The 15725-nt window shown below is 43.8% G+C and overlaps 1 protein-coding gene across 3 annotated transcripts in view; it reads left to right on the top strand.

Moving 5' to 3' along the window:
- The window catches only part of ITGA7 (integrin subunit alpha 7), a 270988-nt gene that overhangs the window by 114616 nt on the left and 140647 nt on the right, over positions 1-15725 (top strand). For all 3 annotated transcript variants that reach the window (XM_082248451.1, XM_082248450.1, XM_082248452.1), the window contains exon 3: positions 4218-4297. In XM_082248451.1, the coding sequence (XP_082104577.1) occupies positions 4218-4297 (80 nt within the window). The remainder of the gene's footprint in view (positions 1-4217; positions 4298-15725) is intronic.

Raw genomic sequence — 15725 nt, 5'->3', positions numbered from 1 at the left:
TCATATCTATAAATGTGTTTAGGGTGAAATTGCTTCCACTCTGCGAGCTGCAAAATCAACGTGAATAACGTGACAAATGAAAAAGTGAAAAAATGTGGCGCTCAACAGTTTGATAAAACACAAATTAAATTATTCCAATGTGCAAATGTTCGTGCAAAAAAACTGTTTCTAGTGTCCAAAAAAAAAAAAGGGTTAAGCAAACAGCCAATGATGGAAACACAGACTTGATAGGAGTGAATCTCAAAAAAGCCTCCACCTCCACACGATCACCCAGTGAAATGTATAGGTACCGCTTACCAGAACCACTGGACCCCTTAGTTATAGGGGGTCAAACATGCTTATTGATCCATATCAGATCCGACCTTGCACATCCCCCTCTCACACAGGCGAGATAGGAGCCGCCGCTCCACGCCTGCGTTCCTTAGACCCTTAGATTGGGAACGTGAGACTGTAAACTTCCGGGTCTAAGGAACGCAGGCGTGGAGCTGGGTCTCCTATCCACAGCAAACTGAAAATGATCCTTTGATGAGTAATACTGCACCATGAGAGCCTGTTTGTCATTTCTCTCCATCTATGACTTGGTTCTTTAATGCTCCATCGATTTGGCTACACACTGTCGCCTGTGTGAGAGAGGGATGTGCAAGGTCGGATCTGATGTGGATCAATAAGCGTGTTTGACCCCCTATAACTAAGGGGTCCAGTGGTTCTGGTAAGCGGTACCTATACATTTCACTGGGTGATCGTGTGTAGGTGGAGGCTTTTTTGAGATTCACTCCTATCAAGTCTGTGTTTCCATCATTGGCTGTTTGCTTAACCCTTTTTTTTTTTTGGACACTAGAAACTGTTTTTTTGCACGAACGTTTGCACATTGGAATAATTTATTTTGTGTTTTATCAAGCTGTTGAGAGCCACATTTTTTCACTTTTTCAGCCTCATCAGTGTCCACCAGTGCAGCCTCATCAGTTTCCATCCATGCAGCCTCATCAGTCCCCATCAACGCAGCACCACCAGTGTCCATCAGTGCAGCCTCATCAGTGCAGCCTGATCATTGCCCATCAATGCAGCCTCACCAGTGCATATAAGCTCAGCCTCATCAGTGCAGCTTGATCAGTGCCACCTATCAGTGTCCATCATTGCCACCTACTAGTGCTGCATATCAATCCAGCTTATTTATTGCTCCTGATCAGTGCTTACCATTGCAGCCACATTCTCTGCCCTGCTGACCCCGTCCTATGTCCCACTGACCCCCATCCTCTGCCCTCATGTCCCAGGGTCTGATAAGGAAGCCGCAGCCATTCATTGTGAACAGCTGTGGCTTCCTCATCAGACCCTGAGACAAGAACAGTATACTGTGGCTGGGGTGGGATACATTTAGATGGGGGTGCCCGATTTAAATCTTGCCTAGGGTAGCACAAAAATAAAATACACCACTGGACACTGATGCAGTAGTGACTAGTGGCAGTCATTAACCCCTTTGTGCTGCATTAGTTGTACCAGTGTCAGTGTTTATTAACCATTTCATGCTGCACAATACAGGGGTTAATTAACACTGACACTGGTGCCACTGTCACTAATGCAGCACAAAGGGGTTAATTAACTGTCACTGGTCACTAATGCATTAGTGGCCATTGGCAGTACATTAACCCCCTCCATGCTGCATTTTACAAACAGCATTGTAAATTAACTCCTCGCCTCAATGAGTTAATCACTTGAGCCATTTCACACATCTACAACACTGACATAACATTGCCTTATGTAAGGTGTATTATCAGCCTGAGCAGCCTCTGAAAACTCACTATTCCACAGGGCTTCACTGGGCTGGCTCCTCGCAGTTCCTTGCAGAAGCACTCTCCTCCGTCCTTTCTTCCCGCCTCCTGGCCTCTGGATGACATCACACTCGGCCGGGACTAGAAAGCATCTGTCGGGTGGAGATCACTCCGCCTGACAGGGAAGTGACTGGACTCACCAGTCAAAAAGGCCACTCGCTCCGCACCGATTCCACCCCTGCAGACAGGCATGACACCCGCCGGCCGCCGCTACATTATAGTATACTTGCAGAGCTGCAGCAGAGCAGTGATGCTCCGCAAGTATAACACAATGTAGCGGCGGCCGGCGGGTGTCCTGCCTGTCTGCAGGGGTGGAATCGGTGCGGAGCGAGTGGCCTTTTTAGGAAGCATCAGAGCGGCCTGGAGGGCAATCGCCTCCCTGCCTCCCGGCCCAGTCCGCCTCTGCATCAGCCGCCTGCCTTTCTCCCGCTGTCACGGACGATCGTGAGTGAGCGGTGGACATTGGGTCTGCCGCTCACACGCGCGGGGTGTCCGTGACCGCGCGGGAGCGCACCGCCGGCGGCGCGCGCTCGCTCTCCAGAGCCTCACAGGCTAGTGGCGTACTAGTACGTCACTTTGCCTGTGAGGGGCTGACGGCCGCAGTATATGTACTTGCGGCGGTCGGCAAGTGGTTAACACAAAGCTCTTAGAGCCCCTTAGATCTCACATTGCTTGTTCTTATAATGGTTGTATAGCCTTAAGGTTTTCCACCTTAGGGTCATTCTATGCATTAAGGTGAAAAACCGTCTGTGCTCCAGACCCACCCCCCCCCTTTTTTTCTTACCTGATCCTGATTGGATCCAGTGATGTGCACAAGCGCAGCAGCTCCAGCCACTGTCTCTTTGCTCATTGGACAGATTGATAGCAGCAGGAGCCATTGGCTCTTGCTGCTGTCAATCCAAACATGTGAACGCAGGGGGCGGGGCTGAGTCCCACTGTCTGTGTCAATGGACGCAGCAGCAGGACTCACGAGCGAGCCAGCACAGGTGCCCGCTTGGAAATCGGCTTTCTGTGGGGGCACCCAAAGAAGAAGAGGAGCCTGGAGCCAGAAGAGGCTCGGGGCTGTTCTGTGCAAAACCATTGCACAGAGCAGGTATGTATAGGCATGTTTGTTTTTTTAATACAAAAAAACCCCTAAAGATTTACAACCACTTTAATATTGAGGCTTGCTATTATTTCCCATTGCTTACTATGTAGCATTGTTGGTTCTTCTCAAGCTTATGCCTCTGTATATGCAGCTGCAAACCTATCTTTATACAATGGTTGTATATGACTCATGTGACATACCGATATATTTTGATTGTCAGGCATTGGCCTGTTCTGTTATTTCCATGTTGGATGTTGCATCAGACCTTCATTTGACTGTATAGTATATTGCTGATGTCTTTTTTTTTTTCAATAAACAAATTTAAGATTATATATTGCAGCTGCTGATGTAAGGCTGGCCATACACTATACAATTTTCTTGTTCAACTTTCCTTTAGATTTATCAAAACCATGTAATATAGGGTCAAACCTAAACACTTTCAATTTGTATGCAATCAGGCAGGCCCTTTCACTACACAGTTTAAGGTAAATCTAAAGGAAATTGAATAAGAAAATTGTATAGTGTATGGCCAGCCTTAGGGGCTGTACTTGATGCCCCCTATATCAAGTTAATTGACCACTAGTGGTCTACAGGCCACCATCTGTTATACACTACAAGGTCAGCCACTTCTGGAGGTAATTCCTGGGTTGATTGATGGTATCTCTTTGAGATAAGGCTGTTGTAAGGGGTATCTGACCAAGATATAAACATACATGATCAGCAAGTGTGACTTTGTAAAAAAAAAAAAAAGTCTTCTGATCTCTGGGTCGGTTTTAAAAAAAAAACACTTATGCCAGTGCCAGTCTACTGCTTTTGTAGAAAGTACACATACCTTGCCTATATACCCCTATGATCTCAAGTTACCTACCCTTCCCTATTTACCTAAATCTCACAGAGCTGACCTGTGCACAGTTGTCTTCCTGTGGCATGAATCTTCTTCTTATTCCCTTATTCCTATGCCCTGGGTCCTCAAAGACTATGCAACAGTCTCTCAAGTGTCTTCAGCCTACTTACTTCTACCAACCCGTAGCCAGCAAATTACATCTGTCACTGTCGGTACAAATAAATCTGATTTGCTAATTGATTCCTGGCACATTTGATCAAGTGCAAAAAAAAAATGTGAATTTAGTGGTGAAATTATTTTTGTAAAATGTCACAATGTACTGTTATTTATTAGATGCAGGTAAGGGACAATGAAAGATCTACAAATTTTTTAGTGGGATAACCCTGTCTGTCTTTAGGAAACAGCATGCCTAGATATCACCTCAATTCCGCTTTTGAGTAAATCTTTGTTTCTCTGTCAGTTGATAGGAATCGGGAGAGTAAAGAAAATCAATGGCTTGGGGGCACTGTGAAAAGTCAAGGTCCAGGGGGAAAGATTGTGGTAAGTTCAACTGTTTTCCTATATTTTTTCCTATTTTTAAATGAGGATTTAGACCGCATTTACACTGAAGCGGCACGACTTCGGGGGCGACCAGTGAAGTTTTGTGCACCGCGACTTCGCCGTGACTTGCACGCGACTTGCACAGACTTCATATAATGAATGTCTATGCAAGTCGCTCCCAGGTCGCCCCGAAGTAGTACAGGACCCTTTTTCTAAGTCGGAGCGACTTGTGTCGCTCCTATTAGAACGGGTCCTGTAGCACTGCATGGACCACGACAGACCGCGACTTGTCAGGCTGACAAGTCTCCTGACAAGTCGCGGTAGTGTGGATAAGTTCAGGCAAAACCTAACTAACGCTAAACCTGCTCTTTGCCACATTCCAAACCTAATCTATCTAGCCATGTTAAGCAAAAATCGCTGTACTTACCCTTTTCTGCACCCGATCTGTTCAAGCCTCCAGCAATGGAAGCTCAGGAGAGGACCTACAACAGCTGTAAAATGAATGAGAAGTGACGTCACCCATAGACTTACTATGGGGTTTCTGTTGTCAAGTGCCTCTCCTGCACCCGCCTCCACGCTGCAGGATAGGTAAATATTGTGATTTTTGCTTTACAGGGTTGGATAGATTAGGTTTAGAATGTGGCACAGAGCAGGTTTAGCGTTAGTTAGGTTTGGCCTGGACTAATTCTAAAGGATAACCAAACCAAACAAAAATGCAATATATTATAGCTAAAGCCGGCCATAAACGGAGGGAATCCCTCTCTCCTGCAACTGCGGTGGAAGCCGTCCCCGTCAGGAGTAGACAGTGATTATTTCTAGCAGCTTTAAAGCGGAGTTCCACGCATTGATTCCTGGGAGCGATGACGTTCAGCTCCCAGGAATCATTGCAAGCCAGGAAGTGACGAATCGCCGTGGCCGCCGAGGGGAGGAAGAGGAAGTAAGGTGAGTATATTTTCTTCTAAACAAGGTAAGTTAAAAAAAAAAAAAAAAATTGCGATAATCCATTTGTTTTTCAGGTGACCCGGAGCAAGAAGATGGAGGTAAGTATAATTTTAGGGTGGAACTCCGCTTTAACAGCCGAAAATCGCATATAACATCCAGCAGGCTGGTTGTACCCAAATTGATTGATCAATCAACTTGGGGTACATTTAGCAAGCCCATACATAGTTCGAATTTTGGCTGGTTCCTGCTGAACCAGCCAAGATTCGAACCATCATTGGCCAGATTTACAGTCCTTTTTTTTTTTTGTAAGAAAATACCTATTTATCTACATCAAAGAATATTTATCTACCTAGCTATTTTCAATAAACTACCAATTGTCCTTCTCCCCATGTCATGGAGATGAAGAGATAAGAGATGAATGTAGTCCATAACAGGAGATGGCTTCTAGGGTGACAGCAGAGGCTCCCTCCATGGATACAGTGAAGGAGTAATGTAGACACCCAAGGAACAGGAAGTGTGTTATATGCAGGATTACCAGGTGAAAATAAAGTAATAGAAGCTCAAAATGAAAATAAATGCAGCCACAACACCAAGGACTAGTAAGCTGTAATATATTGCATTTTTGATTTTGGGTTTAGATGCACTGCCACTGAAAACAAACTATCCATTATAAAGGATATCCCAAGTCATGACTACACCTTTCTTTTATTTTATTTTTTTTCACAAACTTTATTTATTTTATCTTTATCTTTCATGAGATAACCAAGCCAATCACTACAGTTTGTAGTTAAAAATATAATCTATATATATATATATATATATATATATATATATATATATATATATATATATATAAATATCTTTCCTACCCTCGCTTCACCTGTCTGTTTGCGGTCGATGCCTCCCTCTCACTTTTGCTTTAGATGAACAGCAACAACATTTTTAGGTTTACCTCCTTCTGCATCATAACTCGGAATGTAAAATACATATCCCAGCATGCATCCCTGCCTGTGTTAATGGCCTCGGCATGTCCAAAAAAACATCTAGGGGGAGTGTGGTGAAAAAACAGAACAGAGTGCAATATCAGCAAATATCATTGTAGTTCATGTAGGGAAGGATTTTTTTTTTAGGGTGGCTGTGCTTGTAAAATATTTAAACAGGCTGGCAAAACGTAGCCATCGTGATACAGTAGCTTCCCATAGATCAGCCTTTTTCAACCAGGTTGCCCAAGCACCCTGGAGTGCCTTCAGGTGTCTTCAGGGGTACCTTGGCAAAATGCCCAGAAACTCCCCTAAAATTGTATACAAGTTCAGCAGGTGGATCAAGCCTGCCTATTAGTTACTTAAAGCCACAGCTTTTTTTTGTGCACCATTACAACTTTCTAGCCGCCAGTGTCCCAACAACTGATGACATTATCGGTTGATAAGGAGGACGTTGGGCACCTGCACAGCACCTTCCCCTGCCCCTCTCCATTAACACTGGGGTCATATTTGCAGAGTGAGGGAGAGAAGCCATGGGAGAAGAGAAACATTGGCATACTAGTCAGTACCAGTGTGCAAAGGTGTTTGCTTTGAAAGAATAAATCCTCTCTAATGCTGGGTGTCCTATACATATGGGTGTTGCTGCATTACATTTATTACTATTATTTAGTTTTTTACATTTTAGACTGGGATTCCTCGAGATTGTGCGGAGTTGTAAAGGGTGTCTTGACTGAAAAAAGGTTGAGAAATACTGCTAAAGATATTGCTGTCAGGATTATCAAATACTTGACTGAGGGACCTGCAGAATGCCGAGGCTCCGGTTATCTCTAAAACATTAAATCCTTGACCCATCCCCCCTTCCAAAATGACCAGATGACACATTTTATTTGGAATCGAATGGCCATAGCAGCCTTTTTATAACAAACCATTAACCACTTGCCGTCTGCTCACGTTGAGCCTACTGCGGCAAAGTGGTTAGTTATCGTCTGGCGACGTAGACCTACGTCGCCAGACACTCCCCTTTCTCGGCGGCGCGCGCGCGCCGCCGGAGGCTCACTCCCGCTGTATTCAGTCACAGCGGGAGTCGGGCCAGGGGAGGAGCAGCGGCGATCGCCGCTGCTCTTCCCCGATCGTCAGGGATCGAGTGTGGAGATCCGCCCGCTTGTGTAAACACAAGCGGGCGGATCTCCTAAGTGACAGGCAGGGTCAGATTGCAGGGTTCAGCATAGTTGAACCCTGGAGCTGTCCTTGTGTCACTCAGTCACCTTCCCCCACACACGTTAGTAAGCACCAGGCATACATTAACCCCTCCCTCTCCAATAAAATTAACCCCTTCCCTGCCAGTGTCATTTTTACAGTAACAGTGCATATATATAGCACTGATTACTGCAGTAATGTCACCGGTACCCCCAAAAGTGTCAAAAATGTCAGTCAAGGGTCCGATCTGTCCGCCGCAATGTCGCAGTCCCGCAAAAAAAATCGCAGATCGCCGCCATTACGCGTTAAAAAAAAACACCAAAAATGACAGAAATCTTTCCCTTTGTTAGTAAACGCAATAACTTTTGCGCAAACCAATCAAAATACGCTTATTGTGATTTTTTTTACCAAACATAGGTAGCATAAAACAAATTGGCCAAAAATTTTAAAAAAATTTGATTTTTACATTTTTTTTGGGGGGGGGGGGGAATTTCATATAAAAAAATGTTAAAAATATTATTTTTTCAAAATAAACGCTCTTTTTTTGTTTATAGCGCAAAAAGTGAAAATCGCACAGGTGATCAAATACCATCAAAAGAAAGCTCTGTTTGTGGGAAAAAAAGGACGTAAATTTCGTTTGGGTACGGCGTCGCACGACCGCGCAATTGTCAGTTAAAGTCGCACAGTGCCGAATCCCAAAAAGTGGCCCAGACGTAAGACAGCAAAATCCTCTAGTGGTAAAGTGGTTAAATACAACATTCACAAGAAAACAAGTTCAATGCATATAATACAGTCAGTGGATACCAAATAAACCAACCTCAGCTTATGCCCGGTCTAAGGTCTTTGAAGGCCAATAAACTCACGATTAACCGGTTGTATCTGCCACCCAATCAAAGGCCCCCAGCTGCAATCTACACCGGCTCAGGGACAATTAACTACTTACGTACTACCAGATACAATCTAATTAAAACCCCGATATTAGCACCGTATTGTTAGGAAGGGACACCCATACCTCAGATGGGCCCAATCCACAATTTTCCACAATTATTTAACCAGAACCGCCTTCAAAGACCCAATAGACCCCCTGCCCGCTGCTACGACAAGAAAATAAAAGGACCAAGAAATTGAGGCTAACAACATAAGAACCGAAAACCCACTTACAAATACGCCAGCACCTTGAGACGATAGGAGGCTCCCCCAAACCAAAAACAAACAAGGGAGAGAGGGTGGGAGAAAATGGTCTGATACTGTGCTGAGCTCAGACTGAGCTCTTACAGGATCCCCCCCTCCTCTCTACCCATTACAGGACACAACCTCGAACTCTTCAATCTGGTAAACAGAATCCATCATTCTAAATCACCCCAGTAATACCACGCCTCTTCTGTAGGCCCCATTAATGCTGGTCCTCCTAGTTTCACTCAGCAAAAGGCCAAATACTTGCAATAAACAGAAACAAAATACATTAACTCTAAGTAGTTATTTTACACTATATATGCAATTTTTGCTTTTGACCAGAGATACATTTTAAATACAGTGCCTTGCGAAAGTATTCGGCCCCCTTGAACTTTGCAACCTTTTGCCACATTTTAGGCTTCAAACATAAAGATATAAAACCGTAATTTTTTGTGAAGAATCAACAACAAGTGGGACACAATCATGAAGTGGAACGAAATTTATTGGATATTTCAAACTTTGTTAACAAATAAAAAACTGAAAAATTGAGCGTGCAAAATTATTCCAACTCTGTCCATAGGACAACAATCAGTCATATACTGCACAAATCTGGCCTTTATGAAAGAGTGGCAAGAAGAAAGCCATTTCTTAAAGATATCCATAAAAAGTGTCGTTTAAAGTTTGCCACAAGCCACCTGGGAGACACACCAAACATGTGGAAGAAGGTGCTCTGGTCAGATGAAACCAAAATTGAACTTTTTGGCAACAATGCAAAACGTTATGTTTGGCGTAAAAGCAACACAGCTCATCACCCTGAACACACCATCCCCACTGTCAAACATGGTGGTGGCAGCATCATGGTTTGGGCCTGCTTTTCTTCCGCAGGGACAGGGAAGATGGTTAAAATTGATGGGAAGATGGATGGAGCCAAATGCAGGACCATTCTGGAAGTAAACCTGATGGAGTCTGCAAAGGACCTGAGACTGGGACGGAGATTTGTCTTCCAAAAGACAATGATCCAAAACATAAAGCAAAATCTACAATGGAATGGTTCACAAATAAACATATCCAGGTGTTAGAATGGCCAAGTCAAAGTCCAGACCTGAATCTAATCGAGAATCTGTGGAAAGAACTGAAAACTGCTGTTCAAACGCTCTCCATCCAACCTCACTGAGCTCGAGCTGTTTTGCAAGGAGGCAAAAATTTCAGTCTCTCAATGTGCAAAACTGATAGAGACATACCCCAAGCGACTTACAGCTGTAATCGCAGCAAAAGGTGGCGCTAATAAGTATTAACTTAAGGGGGCTGAATAATTTTGCACGCCCAATTTTTCCGTTTTTAATTTGTTAAAGTTTGAAATATCCAACAAATTTCGTTCCACTTTATGATTGTGTCCCACTTGTTGTTGATTCTTCACAAAAAATTACAGTTTTATATCTTTATGTTTGAAGCCTGAAATGTGGCAAAAGGTTGAAAAGTTCAAGGGGGCCGAATACTTTTGCAAGGCACTGTACCTTGGAAGAACTCACTCTCCAGGTTTTATGGGCTTCAGTTTCTGATGCATTCAAATTTGTTCTGCATCCTAATAAATCATTATAAATCATCATCCTACACGGTCTCCTAAATGTGTAACACCATCTATCATTTGTATTATGTATACGTTTTAGTGCTTTTTAAAGTTTGTAGCGGTGCATTTTAAAATCCGCTTATAGCAATTTATACTTGAGTGTCAGCCAAGCTGCTGGCTGTAGCAGTTTGTATCGTTCAGAGTGATTAATGTGAAAAACTCAGGTAAAAATATTCTCTGATGCTGCTCAGAAATATATTTGTTGTTGTATTAAGAACTTCTAAATGCAAAATGCTACAGATTGTTTTCTGGTGAACTAAAATTAAAATTGTGCTTTTTGCATCTTGACACCCCAAGATACAGGTACGCATGCACTATCCCAACCATAAAGAAAGATGGCGGCCTTTGTCTATAAGGTTGGAATGGATGTATGTTTATTTAATAGAACCCTGGGTTCCAGAGAGGGATAAATACCAGACATAGGACAGCAGTGGGATCTTGGCTCATCTGCATCAAAAGTCTGTATTACCATTGGGAAATTTGATAACGAGGACAGGGAGGGGTGCAAAATACAGACTTCACAATTCACCTGTGCCCTGGCTGTTGACAGTCAAGTGTTTACATATTCCTAACAAGCAATCAAAAGACTTTGAAACAAGTCCCAACTGACCTTTGTAGCTGCAGGTACTATGGGGTAATTCATCCTAAAGGATGACAAGAGAGCTGGGGTTTTAGTGGCTTTTTAGCAGATTACAGTCCCTCTTGTTCGTTTACATTAGAATGCTCCTAGAGAAAATAAAAAGAGCGGAGCTGCAATTTCAGGCCTCTTTTGTACACTTTGAAGACCAATTGCTTTACAGTACCTGCAGCTACAGTGGTATTATAATGTCCTTTGTCTGGGGACAGATGCACTTTATAACTGAACTTTTGGATGACAGATAACTTTTGTAGTGGGGCCTTCTTGCACTGCAAGGGTTAAGTCTGTGTGGTATTTCGAAAAGTCTGTAATACTCACTGTATGCCTCACTCCTCCAGCGTTCTTGACTTCTCTCTGGCATTCTGTGTTGTGGGAGGGCCCGAGACACGAGGTACCTTCCAGGTGTTCAGGCCAAACAACTCTACTGGGATGTGTCGTGAAAAACCAGACCTCCTGTGGTACCGAATGGTGGTTCATTCTCTCATCAATTAATTGATGTCTCCCACTAAACATCAATTTTACATTAAAAGGTTATCTCTTTTTAAACATTATGCAAAAAGTGGGAAGAACACATTATTCCTAGAATCAAATCTAATCTCAGCTTGCAGAAGTGTAATGCAATTAAAGCCACATTAAACCTAAAAACAAAAATGCAATCAGTCCTTAAATGTGCTGTCTGCATTAGTTTTCTTTTATAGTTTTTTTTTCTCCCTTTATATTCACCTGGTGATCCAGCCAGTAACACACTTTCTGTCTTAGGGTGTCTCCAGTCTGGATGAAAGAGCAAGAGAGACTGCCTTGGACAGCAGCATTGTCAATCTGGGGAGAGGATGGTGTTGGCTGCACTCGATTTAGATGGACTTGACTAACTTTAACCGCTTGCCCACCAACCTAAAGAACATTTACTGCTACAGGGCAGTCACACTGCCCAGGATCACGTATATACACGTGATCCTGCACTTCCGCGTATCGGGTGCAAGTGCAAACCGCCTCCGGCTTGCTCCTGCTGTGACTTTTACACAGTGGGGGCTGATAAGCAAGTCCCGCGGACCCAATGTCCGCCGGCGCCCACTGATTATTCGGTACACAGGCAGAACGGCAGTCTGTCTATGTAAACAAGGCAGATTGCCATTCTGTCAGAGATGGATCCTATTTTACTGTCAAACAGGGACATAGATCCATGCCTTTCACTAGTAAAAGCAGTGCTGTATCTAGGGGGGGGGCAGCAAAAAATCTGCACCCTGCACGAAAAAAAAAACAACCTTCTCCCAGCTCCCACATGAAAATGGACCCCGCCGGCTTGCGCTGCACTTTTAGTATAGGGCCAATCTAATTGGGCTGTAGGGCAGGGTCCAGGAGGAAAATCAGTCTGGCACCCCCATAAAGCGGTCACACTGCTACCTGCCTGTAGCAGTGTGACTGCTACAGACAGACCGCAGGCCGCCGACCACACTTAACCACTTTACAACCGGAGGATTTTGCTGTCTTCCGTCCAGGCCACTTTTTGCGATTCGGCGCTGTGCGACTTCAACTGACAATTGCGACGCCGTACCCAAACGAAATTTACGTCCTTTTTTTCCCACAAACAGAGCTTTCTTTTGGTGGTATTTGATCACCTGTGCGATTTTTACTTTTTGCGCTATAAACAAAAAAAGAGCGTTTATTTTGAAAAAATAACAATATTTTTCACATTTTTTTATATGAAATTCCCCCCAAAAAAGATGTAAAAACCAATTTTCTTAAAAGTTTTTGGCCAATTTGTTTTATGCTACATATGTTTGGTAAAAAAAATCGCAATAAGCGTATTTTGATTGGTTTGCGCAAAAGTTATTGCGTTTACTAACAAAGGGAAAGATTTCTGTCATTTTTGGTGGTTTTTTTTAACGCGTAATGGCGGCGATCTGCGATTTTTTTGCGGGACTGCGACATTGCGGCGGACAGACCGGACCCCTGACTGACATTTTTGACACTTTTGGGGGTACCAGTGACATTACTGCAGTAATCAGTGCTATATATATGCACTGTTACTGTAAAAATGACACTGGCAGGGAAGGGGTTAATTTTATTGGAGAGGGAGGGGTTAATGTATGCCTGGTGCTTACTGACGTGTAGGGGGGGAGGTGACTATGTGATTCATGGACAGATCGGATGTCCAGCTATGCTGAACAGTCCGATCTGTCACTCCCTGTCACTATGGAGATCCGCCCGCTGTGTTTACACACAGCGGGCGGATCTCCAGACTCGATCCCCGACGATCGGGTAAGAGCAGCGGCGATCGCCGCTGCTCCTCCCCTGGCCCGACTCCCGCTGTGAATGAAAACAGCGGGAGCGAGCCTCCGGCGGCGCGCAAGCGCCGCCCAGAAGGGGAGGAGTCCAGTCACGTTAATACTACGTGGCTGGACGATAACGAACCACTCTGCCGCAGTAGTATTACTGTGAGCGGTTGCAGAGTGGTTAATGCAACTAGCCCGACGTCCGTCAATGCAAATAGGTGTGGGACTGCAGCCTAATGCTCTGCCTACACTCCTCGTGAAAATATACAAAGATATAAATAAAATAAAATTTATTGAAGAAGATTTAACATAGAATTAAATTCACATATAGTTGTGTATTGGTTAGTGCTGGGTTATAGACCCAAAGTGAGTAGGTGAAGAAAAGTTATGCAAAGTTTCGTGACAAGTGTAGTATGGTGACTTTATTGGGATATTTGTCTCTGTTTTTCCATGCTTTGAGGCTTGGAATGGTGGTCACAGAGATTCCCAGTGCGTATCCAACGCGTTTCGGTTATATTGTAGCCTTTATCAAGGATTTACATCACCGAGAGAGAGGGAGAAGGAGAGACAGAGGAGGCGCTGCCTGGAACACCTTGAAAATCCCCTAATTACAGATGACAGGGCAGGTCATAAACAGGAAGGGGTGTGGCCTTTACAGGAAGAGGTGGGTCATATTTAAATTAGGGGGTGCACAAGTTTAGTCAGGCCTAGGGCAGCACAAAACCTAAATAAACCACTGAGTAAAAGCACCTCCCCCACTGCACTGAAACACTAGATAGGCACACAATTAACCCTTTGATCACCCTTGATATTAACCCCTTCCCTGCCAGTGTCATTAGTACAGGGACAGTGCACATTTTTAGCACTGATCACTGTAATAATGTCACTGGTCCCCAAAAAAGTGTCACAAGTGTCAGTTAGGTGTCCGATTTGTCTGACGCAATATCGCAGTCCTGCTATAAGTTGCTGATCGATGCCATTACTAGTAAATAAAAATTCCAAAAATACATCCCATAGTTTGTAGACTCTGTAACTTTTGGACAAACCAATCAATACACGCTTATTGGCATTTTTTGTTTTTGCCAAAAATATGTAGCAGAATACATAATGGCCAAAATTTTATGAAGAAATGTGGTTTTTAAAAATGTTTTATTGGATGTGTTTAGAGCAGAAAGTAAAATATATTGTTTTTTTTTTTTTTTAATTGTTTGTCGTTTTTGTATAATGTGCAAAAAATCAAAACTGCAGAGGTGATCAAATACCACCAAACGAAAAGTCTATTTGTGGGAAGAAAAGAACATAAATTTTATTTGGGTACAGTGTTGCACGACTGCGCAATTGTAAGTTAAAGTAACGCAGTGCCGTATCGCAAAAAATGGCCTAGTCAGGAAGGGGGTAAAACCTTCCAGAGCTGAAGTGCTATCTTAGTTTTGGAGTGCAGAAAGGTTAGAGCACCCGTCAGTTTTTATAGCTGTCTGTGCCACCATTAGGGAGATTCGCCCTCTCTATTTGTCCGGGTTACCATTATCATGGAACGTGAAAGTAAAAGAAAATCCCAAATTTTGGGTTATAATAGAGGGGATATCGTCCAAGGGGGACACTAGTTCTGGTGACTTGGGGGGCCTCATGGAATTCCCTTAACCTCTTGCCGACCGCCGCATGACTATTTACGTCGGCAGTCAGCCCCTCACAGGCAAAGCGACGTACTACTACGTCGCTAGCCTGTGAGGCTCTAGGGGGCGAGCGAGCGCCGCTGGAGGTGCGCTCCCACCCCCGCTCATTCACGGACCCCCCCAGCACGTGTGAGCGGCCGTCCGCCGCTCACTCGCGATCGTCCGGTACAGCCGCCTGTCATTCTCCCTTGTGTAAGTGCAGAGATCATACGGTCCTGCTATGCAGGATCGTATTTCTCTGCAGTTACACACACAGCCACATCCAATAACAGTAAGAAGCACGCCCCTAGGGACACACTTAACCCCTCCTTCTCAAATAAAGTTAACCCCTTCCCTGCCAGTGTCATTTTTACAGTAACAGTGCATATGTATAGCACTGATTACTGTAGTAAAAGAAAATGGTCTAGCGCTTGCAATTGTGTACATCTCCATCCCTAAAATTTTTTGTAAAGACAAGAGAACGGTTGCCCAGGCGGGACTTTATATGCGGTTGCCACAATAGTCATGAAGAGTCAAAGTGTAAAATTTATTAGTAGAGTAAAAGCATACAATGGATATAAATGTATAGCCATAAGCATAATTACAAAACATGTACAGCATGTAGGAAACAATTGACAAAATAACAACATAGCAGCAAATTGCGCATGATGACAGCATTGCAGCATCCGTGTAGCATAGTAATGGGTATATCTGTATTGAAAACTCTACGCGTTTCGTGGGTCTAATATGCCCACTCATCAGGAGTATATAAGTAGATCTGTCTAAAAGTAAATAATAAAATATCAATATTTCCTGTGCGTTTATATTGGCCAACAACTGTGAAGTTTCAACAAATGTATGACCCAAGTGGGGAAACAACACTTACATTGGGCCAAATCAGATTGAGAAATGCTGCCATGAGGTGGGGTGCCAACGTCTGATCCGGG

This window comes from Pelophylax lessonae (genome assembly GCF_965119305.1).
Source record: "Pelophylax lessonae genome assembly, chromosome: 2".
NCBI lineage: Eukaryota > Metazoa > Chordata > Amphibia > Anura > Ranidae > Pelophylax > Pelophylax lessonae.
This window is presented reverse-complemented; position numbering and strand designations above follow the sequence as displayed.